The sequence below is a fragment of the Pipistrellus kuhlii genome, unplaced genomic scaffold (assembly GCF_014108245.1).
Source record: "Pipistrellus kuhlii isolate mPipKuh1 unplaced genomic scaffold, mPipKuh1.p scaffold_m20_p_8, whole genome shotgun sequence".
NCBI lineage: Eukaryota > Metazoa > Chordata > Mammalia > Chiroptera > Vespertilionidae > Pipistrellus > Pipistrellus kuhlii.
The window spans coordinates 57,529,176-57,540,326 of NW_023425584.1; the positions used below are offsets into that span (position 1 = coordinate 57,529,176).

Sequence of the window (11,151 nt, forward strand, 5' to 3'; positions counted from 1 at the left end):
ACCAAAGCAGTACACAGGCCACAAAAAACAGCATGCATTCCCCATGTTTACCACCAGAGAAGGTGGGTGGCTGGCTAACTGGAGGGGGGCTGAGGGACGGGGCAGGTGCTCCAGGATTGAAATGCTAAAGTATTTACATGGGAAGGGGGGGGGGTGGGGGGGCAGGTTTGTGGTAATATTTCTACCTTGAGCTAATTTTAAAAGAAATTGCTTTTTTCCCCCTTTTTGAATCCTAACAGAAAAAGACCTTAAAAGTCTAAGTGAAAGCACTGAACACACTCCATTTAGACTAGTGTTGTATCATCTATAGCTATAGCTGTCTCTGACTAGACTTTTTAAATACCTTTGGCACTCCCTCCCCCCCACTTCCATTCTCATACCTACCAAAAAACAAGACAAAAACCAAAAAACAATTTAAATAATTTTTTTTTAAATTCACAATAAAGGAAAAGGGGTGTGTGGTGGGATCCTACAACCTTAATTTCACCTGGATTGACTTCCTTAAACTGCTATCACAATTTATTTTCCACTTTGTTTAACGTACATGAGGTACATTATTTCCTACACATTTTTTTCTTACACCAGATCTTCTAGTTTACTTAAATTTGAAGTCATGAAATATTCAAAACTAGTAAAATATACTGTATCTTGTGAATTTCTACAAAATTCAGGAGGAATAAAGATGAATAAATAGTTATTGTTTCAGCCCTCTTTTCTATTTATTGGTGTGTGTGTGTGTGTGTGTTATTAGGACAATTTCACCACTTGTCCTAATAACTTATTTCTGTTCTCCAGCATCCCACATCGCATTTGGTTATCATGTTTCCTTAGTCTCTTCCAACCTGTAACAGTTCTTTAGTATATCCTTTCATAACCTGGACACTTTTGATACTGGACAGATACTTTATATAATGTCCTTAAATTTGAGTTCATGTAATGTTTTCCAACACTTAGATCAGAGGTGTTTTTTTTTAGGAAGAATCTGACCACAGATGAGCCCTTCTCAGTGAATCATGATGTTGTTATGTCTTCTTATTGGTGAGGTAACCACGATCACCTGGTTAATTTGGTGTCTGCCAGTTTTCTTCACTATGAAAGTATTTACTTCCTTTTATAATTAATTCATCTTGTGGCAAAATACTTTTGAGATTATGCAAGTATTTCTGGTATTTGACAGCATGTTTTTCATCATACTTTCACCCACTAATTTTGGCATCCATCAAAGCCTCTGGCTTGTACCAATTATGCTATGATGCTTGCCTACTGATAATTTTCTATTTCCATCATTCCTTCCACACTTTTAAAAATTGATGAGAAAGAAAGGAAGGGAGAGGGAGAGAAACATGGATTGGTTGCCTCCTGCACACTCCCCAACTGGGGATCGAAAGAACCTGAAACCTACGCATGTGCCCTTTCTAGAACTTGGAACCTAGACCCTTTGGTGCACAGGACAATGCTCCAACCAACTGAGCCACACCAGCCAGGCCTCCTGCACTTTTTCTTGGAATTCTACTATAACAAGGAACTTCTCCCCCAGTTATTTATTTATCCCCTTATTTACTTATATTACTATGAGCTCAAGAAATATTTTTTTCCCTAGAGGTTATAATCCATTATTTACCTTGTTGCTCAAATTGTCCTCAATTTGGCCACTGGAACGCATTTGTACATGCATCTATTAGATTTCCTTCTGACTTGTAAAAAAAATGTCACTTCAGTAGGGGAAGGTCAAGTAATTTCTCTGAATGAGGAATCACTGATGGCTAAGATTATTCTTATCACTTCCATTATGGAAAAAAAATGTACATATTGAAATATCCCAAACATACTGTACTGTTATTGTACTTCTTGCTTAGCCAAGATTTCATGAACTTTGGTCTTTATTTTATATACATTATTACAGAATTTTCTCACCATTGTCACTATTTAAATCCATCTCATCTTCACAAACACTCCCTAACCCACAATCCCCACATATTATTGGTATTTCAAGAACATTAACCCAAACCACTCAGTGACAAAAGCAGGAATTCATTTTAGACAAAAGGTAATGAGACTTACTTATGCTGAGTGAAAAAAAGCCAATCCTTAAAGGTCAAATACTGTAGGATTCCATTTACATAACATTCTTGAAATGATCAAATTATAGCAGTGAAGAACACATTAACCTTTGCCAGAGGCAGGGTGGGGAGTAACTGTGGCTATAAAAGGGCAAGAGACATTCTTGTGGTGATGGAATTGTTGTGTATCTTTATACACACACACACACACACACACACACACACACACACACATATATATATATATATATTTATAAAATTGATTTTTCACAGAGAGGAAGAGAGAGGGATAAAGAATTAGAAACATCGATGAGAGAGAATCATCGATTAGCTTCCCCTTGCACACCCCCCACCGGGGATGTGCCTGCAACCAAGGTACATGCCCTTGCCCGGAATTGAACCTGGGACCTTTCAGTCCGCAGGCCGACGCTCTATCCACTGAGCCAAACCAGTCCCAGCTGTTGTGTATCTTGACTATCAATGTCAATATCCTCATTGTGACATTGTACTATATATAGTTTTGCAAGATATTAGTAATATCTGCATTCTTTCTTAACATTGCATGTGAATATACAATTATCTCAACCCCAAAAGTTTATTTTTTTAAAGGGGGTAGTGAGTTTTAACTCTGCAGTCAATACTCAGAAGTCAGATAAACAGCACAGTGCCCTAACCCCTAGATCCACCGATTGCTAGTTTAGCTTCTAGGAAAGTGAAAATCAGGCCTCAGCAGAAAAACATCTAATGGCTAATTCCTCTTTAGGGTCTTTTCCTTTCTCAGCTTTTATGTTAGGTAGGAACAAATACTACCAGCTAGAATAAAGACCAGAAAGGTGCCAAGGGCCAGATGTTATTGTATTTCAATTCATTTTGCTCAGATTAAATTTCTGAGAAATTCTAAACCTCCACAATCTATGATTTCCACCTTGCACAAGCAATGAGAAATTACAGCAAGAGGGCGGGTTTTAGTTCCCATGGCAAAACCAAGCTTCTCCTTCAAGTCACTGACATCCATCAGACATCTTATGATTAATGAATGTGAAAACACAGAAATGATAGAGCCAAGAGAATTTAAAATGCAAAAGCTAAACTTTCTGCTCCACCAAAACTACCCCACCCACCACAGCCACACTGAAGATAAATCGATTCACTGAATGAAGAAGAAAAGGAAGTACCTGAATTCAGCAGGAAACACATGCTTCAAAGGTTCAGTAAGAAGTGGCTAATTAGCACGTGAGAATAAAGGTGTTTTTTTATTTTTCCCGAAAAGTTAAAAATCCTAAACCAAAATAATGTGGCAATCAGATTATCATCCCCCTAACAAAGGCAGACATTTTAACCGTATGTATTCAAAAGCTCTAACAAAGCTACAATTATATGTACTCAAACTGCTTTTCCTTTCTAATTTAACATTAATCTATCTAAATAAAGGACAGTGTAAGGGAAGAATAAGGACCTGTTCTCAGACTGACTACAATCATTACATCCCAAGTCAATTGCGAATTGTCATTATAAACTAGAGGCACAGTGCAGGAAATTCATGCCAGTGGGAGGGAAGGGTCCCTCAGCCCAGCCTGCACCCTCTCCAATCTGGGATCCCTCGGGGGATGTCCAACTGTCTGTTTAGACCAGATCCCGCTCACAATCCGTGACCACTGGCTCCTAACTGCTCACCTCCTGCCTGCCTGATCACCCCTAACTGCTTTCCCCTGCCAGCCTGATTGCCCCTAACTGCTCTCCCCTGCCAACCTGAGTGCCCCTTACCTGCTCTCCCTGCTGGCCTCATTGTCCCTAACCACCTCTGCCTCAGCCCCTGCCACCATGGTTTTGTCCTGAAGGACGTCCAGAAGGATATCCAGAAGACATCAGGTCGAATTAGCATATTACCCTTTTATTAGGTTAGATTCACTTTTTCCCTGCTTAAATTCAGACACTCCTGGACTCTTCCCAGGTAGAATGCTTTGGAGGCACGTTATCCTTACAGATTAAGAAAAAGTAGCAATGATATGATAAATCAGACATTTCATATAAGATTCCAAACTGAACACATAGTTTAAGGAAAAAAATAGTGTAAGTTAAATACACACACACACACACACACACACACACACACACACGAAAATTATATTCAACAACCTGGGGTTTTCCCCCAACAAACTAGGAAATGTCCCTCACTGTCATTTGCCATGACTGAAATGTACTGGCATAATGTGAGCGTAGTTGGGTGCAATGAGCAGCTGACATACATGTGCACACGTTCCGCCAGCCTGTCCAGCAGAGTCTACTGCATATTTCTGGTCCGTCTCTACTGTGTAACTCAGGCGCCCAACCATCACAAGCCTGAAGAACAGACAGACATCTCCTGGGCTCTTCTCACTCGCCTCCAAACCACAAGCTTCTATGCTCCAGTGGAGTCACCTCCCTCCGCTACCCACTCACTCCCTTGGCTCCAAGCACAAAGATCTGCATATATTTTCTTACAATCATGTGTGCTACTTTTATGACAGTGTGTCAGTCTGGACTCTTCTTCCTGTCTCCTAGTCCACTAGTAGGTGAGTTCATACTCACCCCAAACTCAGTGCACCTACCTCACATAGGAAGACCACAGCTTCTCCCGTGTTGGCAGAGGACCGCTGCTACAGCACTAATGAATCACATCCTACTTACAGGATACAACAGATTGGTGAGTTACTTGATGGACATAAGTCTCATTTCATCTTTTGAGTTCCCAAGGCTTGGAAAATAATAGATATTGCATCAAAATGTGCTGCAATATGAAAGGACCATCATTAGACATTGCACTAAATAGTAAATGTAACTTTCTTTGACGTCATTCACTAAACAACCTTGGGAAGCTATTATCCCCATTTTACAGATGAGAAAACTGCTACCAAAATGGGATGAGAAGGAGTAGCCCATAAAAATGCAGGTATCAAGGAGCTATCACCAGTTCCACATTTCCCTATCTCTTTAGTCTAGACCTGTGGTCAGCCAACTGCGGCTCATGAGCCATATGCGGCTCTTTGGCCCCTTGAGTGTGGCTCTTCCACAAAATACCACGGCCTGGGCGAGTCTATTTTGAAGAAGTGGCGTTAAAAGTTTAAATTTAAAAAATTTGGCTCTCAAAAGAAATTTTAATCGTTGTACTGTTGATATTTGGCTCTGTGGACTAATGAGTTTGCCAACCCGTGGTCTAGACCAAAGTTGCTTCAGGTAATTACAATTCCTTAAAAAGTAAGTTTTCAAATGACTCAAGAAGCACTGTGTTTCTGTGGTTTTAAAAGTTCTTTATTTCAGAGTTCATTTGCATTTGAGGCATATGCCACGATTACTTTATGTCACACTTGACTTGAATTTCAAATATCACCAAAAGCAGATCTTATTATAATCATGTGACTCACCCCCAAAATCCACCCAGATAAAGTTTTTTCTTCAAGCCAACAGTAACTTTAAAGAAAGAAAGAAAAAAACCAGTGCATTTTCTTATGAAGCAAAGAAAATCTGACTTCAAGAAACTGAGCTTTGAAGTTGACAGTGAGTCCTACCTTTCTTATTAAATGGCAATGATAGGAGATTATAGCTGTTTTTGTTTTATGTTTTTCTTATTTAATGTCCTTCCTTTTTTAAATTTTGATTAAGTGACTGATTGAAGAAAGAAAAGTGAAACATAGATCAATTGCCTCCCGCACACACCTCTACTGGGACTGAACCCAAAATCTAGGGATGTGCCCTGACCGGGACTAGAACCTGCCACCTTTTGGTGGAATGTTCCAACCAACTGAGCCATGCGGCCAGGGCTCCCTGGCTCCCTCTTTCCTTTTAAGTGTTTTGTGAAAGCCCGAGGTCTGGGAAGGACTGCGTTAATCCAGTCTCTCCATACAGCACTACAGTTGGAGAGATTCCTGTTGAACCTCAGCCAAGATATGCAAAGCTAATTATGGAACTGTTAATTACTAAATGCTTAAAAGGTTATTTGAAGGAGACTAATATAGAAGGAAAAAAGTCAATAACTTTTTACCATAAATTTAAGTTCTCACTTGTTCAGTCACATGCCAATACAATTTGAAATCAGTATTTCAGTTATAAATATGTAGTTTTTTTTAACCTACAAATTCAAATATCATTGTTATGTAAACTACATACTTGTGACCAAAAAGCGTAATTTTGGGAGACATGCTTTTCAAAAATTGCTCACAGATCAGTTAAGTTGTGTTTCATGAACAAAACTGCTTAAGAAGCAAATATATATTACGAGGACCCCCAGAATGAGCAAAAATATAATGAAAGTATAAGTTGTCAAATGAAAATATGAGACTGCTCACAAACAATGATTAGAAAGAAACTCAAATAGAAAATGTGAGTATAGCAGACACAATTTTCCCACTAGATTTGAAAGTTAAATATTTACCATAAAAACTCTTTTGTGCAGATTCTCATAATTTAAAGTTCTCTGGGCTAAAGGTCTTTTTCAGCCCTCTCATTACAACTTAACCTGTAATCTACTGAATGACTTTGCAAGGAATTAAGTCTTCTTGGACCGTTAGAAACTCTCAGCTCACAAATTCACGCGTTAGCGATTAAATCAAAAGGTGCCAATAGGCAAAACAAAAACTGTTTTTCAATAGGTAAGAACAAAGTTAAAGTAACTAGAAGGGGATTAGGAGAAGCCATTTTACACTCACCAATTTTAAAAGTAACTTTTACAGCTACAATAGCTAAAAATACAATGAATTACTAGGTCTTTAAAGTAAGAGGAAACAATTACACAATAAATGTTTCACCTGAAAAACTGAAAACATTACGTGTTTAAACACTCTACAGAAGCAATTTCAAGGGATCTGAACTCAACAACTTAATAAAATGGTCTAGAAAAATCATTTTATTGTTTGAAGCCTTGAGGGATAAAGCTGTTGGTAATTTATTTACGTCTTTTACCTCACTAAATTGCTTTGGTGATCACGCTTCCCATCTAAGTGATTAAAGACATAAACCCAAATAGTTTAATAAAGCAATGACTTAAGAGCCCTGTTTTTCAACAGAGGTGCACTGAAAAGCATCAGTAGAACGCTTAGGGTGTTCATCATGTACAAACAGGTTTGTTACGCAGAACACAGCGCCCCATTGACTGGAACTTAGTGAGATTTCCAGACACACAATATGGGACCCACTTGGATTAAAAAGTTGACTTTTTTCCTCCTCTCAGAAGATCAGGTGAGTCAGGTGGCAATTTTTCCATTTCTCCTTACCATTCCTTGTCCCTAATGACGTGCCTAAATAAAGTGTGTTCCTATTTTCCAGGTGGGCCTGAGAAGCTCCCCGACTGTCAAAGTCCCGTGTTTCCACTGGGATTCTCACGACGCAGATTCTCTTCTACCCTGTTTCCCCGAAAATAAGACAGTGTCTTATATTAATTTTTTCTCCTAAAGTTGCGCTAGGTCTTATTTTCAGGGGATGTCTTATCTTTCCATGCGCTAGGTCTTATTTTCGGAGGATGTCTTATTTTCGGGGAAACTCGGTAGCTAACGACTTAGGTGACACTAGCAGCATCACCATGACTTTTAGGCAACTGAGTAACCTAAATACAAAACTATGTATGTCTTCAACAAGTTTTGGAGAGAAATTGGGTTGCTGGGAGTTTTTTGTTGGTTTTTTTTTTTTTTAAAGGAAGAAACCAAATTTAACAAAAATTGTTTCTATATCTTTCTGTATTCTTTTCTTTTGAAGCCCCTTCCTTTTTTGCCTTTACCGAGTCTATCCTGAGAAACAGAAGGAAGCATGACAGCAAAACTGTCCCAGTTCATATCCTTCTGTTCGTGATATCAAGCCTTTTAATGTGTGCTTTTCTTACATCACAACATTGTAGCTCTCAAGCATCCATGAAAAAGACAGTACAGAAAAACTCCCAGCCCTGGCATTACCAAGGCACTCCATATAAAAAGCACCTACGTACAACTAAAACTTTCTTTTTTTTTTTACCTGAATCCATTTCAAATGTCAAACCAGGTGAAGTTGGAAAACATTCAAACCTACTTTCTCTTTAAAACAACATAGATAAGGGTGAGGGTTTGCATTAGTAATAAGCTAATGAACATCAACGTTAATAGGGGATGTTTCTATCTCTCTCTCCCTCTTCCTTTCTCTTTGAAGTAATTAAATAAATAAATAAATAAATAAATAAATAATTTTTTTTAAGAATGTACAAAACGTTTGGTAGCTTTTCCTTTGTTTACTTTTTTTTAAAAATATTTTTTATTGATTTTTCACAGAGAGGAAGGGAGAGGGATAGAGTTAGAAACATCGATGAGAAAGAATCACCGATCATCTGCCTCTTGCACACCCCCCACTGGGGATATGCATCTGCCTCTTGCACACCCCCCACTGGGGATATGCCCACAACTAAGCTACATGCCCTTGACCGGAATCAAACCTGGGGCCTTTCAGTCCGAGGTTCCAATGCTCTAGCCACTGAGCCAAACCGGTTTCGGCCCCTCTGTTTACTTTTGGCCATGCAGGTTGGGTGGGGGCAATGTGCGGCTTTCCGAATGTCAATGAAGCTTTCATCCTGTGGTGTCACAGTCACTGGCCCACTTCTGACGCAGGCCAAGTTCTGTGCCGGGTCCGTTTTTATTCTACACAACTGGCTCAGCAACAGGAAAGTTTAACAGCTCATTGACTTGGCACAATCCACGTGCTGTCTGTCACAGGGAAGGTTTTGTCTCCTACAGTCTTGTTTGGTGAATTACACCCTCCTCCCCCCCAAGTAGGTTTCCAATCATTGCTATTCTAATTAATCGGCAAAAGGCAACACCACTTCCCCATCTCTAACTTCCACCAAAGGCCTCTGACATCATTTTCTGACCCGGCTGGCCAGGTTCTAATGTCCGTGGCATGGAATTCTTTCATGAAAATGTGCTCTTCCACCACACTAACTGGGAACGCGCATTTTCAGAAAACTGATACGGTTTCAATGTTAAAGCTAATTGTGGATAAGGAAGGTACACGACACATTTGGTAAATTCGTGCCATCCATCTAGGATCCCCCCAGATGTGATGGCTCCATCAAGAAAAATAAAAAATAAAAATAAAAAACAGTACCAGGTGCCATCGCTGGGCCTTGTCCAAAGGCAGCCAATGGAAGAAGATTCTGTTTTACTCCGTCCTCCCCGACATTAAGTAACAGTAATCAACGTCAGAGAAGAGCGTTTGGACTTGAACAGATGGCATGCAACACTGAACAAGCGCAGCGACTCTTTCAACAATTAGATCCTACACGTCTGATGGTCCCAAGGATCAGAAGGGCTTATTTGTCTTAAGAGGGTTGGCAACGAGATATCCTGTAGTCACCATCCTAACGCTTAGGAATATGCGTCATTCTCTAGTCAGCAACTAAGAGCAAAAAAAAAAAAAATCAAACCACCACAATTTTATAAAATTTCCCCTCGCTAGTCCAACTTGAAACGGCCAAGTCCGATGCCAACGGCAATTCCTCCAGTTCCAGGAAGAGGAAAACAGGCCTGAAGGTAAACGAGTGCACAAAGGTGAACAAACTTATCTAATTTTGACAAGGTTGTGCAACGCCAAAGGAATCCGCAAGGTGCCCTTCCCGGGGGTGCGTGTGGAATGCCTGCCCTGCACGGATGTCTGCATTTTAAACTAAAAGCACCAACTTCCCACCACCACCACCCCCTTCCATTGGAAAGCTGCATCCCTTTTTCACAAGAGCAAAATCATAAACACACAAACACCTTAATGGTTTTCGTTACAAGAAGGCCAACACTGATAAGCCTTTCGCAGAAGCACACAAGTTTCCTGCAAAACCTCTTCCAACACCTCCAAACTCTGCAGGCCGACGGGGCCACATGCACGAGAAGGAAGGGGCCCGCGGCCAGAGTGGCCAACCCAGGGGAGGTGACACCTCCTCTCTCCAAGGCCCCCAAGACCCACGGGGCCGGGTGTGCGGCTGGGGAGAGGGGGAGCTAACTGGACAATTCCCTCCGCCGGGCAAACGCAGGGGGGGAGTCAGGAATGGGGAGGGCAAGAAAAGGAGAAGATCCAGGAGGCGGAAAAACAAACCCAGGCTGGCCAGGGGGAGAGACTCGGAGCTGGGATGTAACTGGAAGTTGGAGGTCCGATCAGGAGGAGCGGGATGAGCGGGGCGAACCGTGTCGGGAAGGGGGGAGATGTGAGGAATGGGGGGGGGGGGGGGGCGCGCGCGCAGCCTAAGAGGCACCAACGCGCCCAAGTCCCGCCGGGTCTCACCTGGGAGGTCCTCTCCGCGGGGTTCTTCATCACCGCCTGGCGGAAGCTGTTATCCACGTAGGAAGCCATCTCTCCCCGCGGGCCGGGCCGGGGCCGCTCCGCACCCGTGTCGGCGGCCTCCTCCCCGCCCAGCGCGGCCGCTGCTGCCTCCGCCCTGCGCGCTCCGCCCGCGGCCAATCAGCCAGACCGCGCGGCGGGGCCCGCAGGGGGCGGCTCGGCGGGCCCGGGGGCCGGGGGCGCGGGGCGCGGGACGGGCGCGCGGGAGCCCCGGCTGGAGAGCGAGGCCCCGCGCAGCTCCGGGGTCCCGCCGCCCGGAGGGTCGCTGCGGCTCGATCGGCGGCCGGGAAGTCCCCTTCCTCCGATCCCTCGCCGCCGCTGGGCCGGGCGAAGGCTTCCTGGCGCGCCCGGCTCCCTCCGGGCCCTGGCAGGACACGCCTCCCCGGCTCCGCCGCTGGGGGGACAGTGGCGGCTCCTCCTGGCCCCGGCGAGCCGGAGTTATTTTTAGGGAGGGAGGTGCGGGCGACGGTGAGGAGGGGTAGGGCTGCGTGCAGGCGGGGCCTCCTCTCCCCGCCCGCGCGGAGGGGCGCCCCCTCCCCTTCTCGGGGGTCTCCGGGAAACGCTCCGATCGCCCGCGCTGCCCCCAGTCCTCTCGGGCTCCGGGGCGCCGCGGGGAAGGAAGGCTGGCTGGCTGAGCTGGCTCAGGTCCGGGCGCCGCGAAGCCCGACCGCCTCGGCCGCTGTCCCAGCCGCTGCGGAGGATCGTCTACTGGGCTCGGCCGTGCCTCCCGATTGCTGCTGCATCCCCTCGGGCCGCCGCGCCGCCGCCGCCGCCG

General features: G+C 43.7%; 1 protein-coding gene across 11 annotated transcripts in view; it reads right to left on the reverse strand.

The window, feature by feature from the left end:
- RAPGEF2 (Rap guanine nucleotide exchange factor 2) overlaps positions 1-10,531 on the reverse strand; it is a 226,943-nt gene extending 216,412 nt beyond the window's left edge. For all 11 annotated transcript variants that reach the window (XM_045576278.1, XM_036424416.2, XM_036424411.2 and 8 more), the window contains exon 1: positions 10,320-10,531. In XM_045576278.1, the coding sequence (XP_045432234.1) occupies positions 10,320-10,388 (69 nt within the window). In that variant the 5' untranslated portion in view covers positions 10,389-10,531. The remainder of the gene's footprint in view (positions 1-10,319) is intronic.
- Positions 10,532-11,151: the final 620 nt, after the last annotated feature.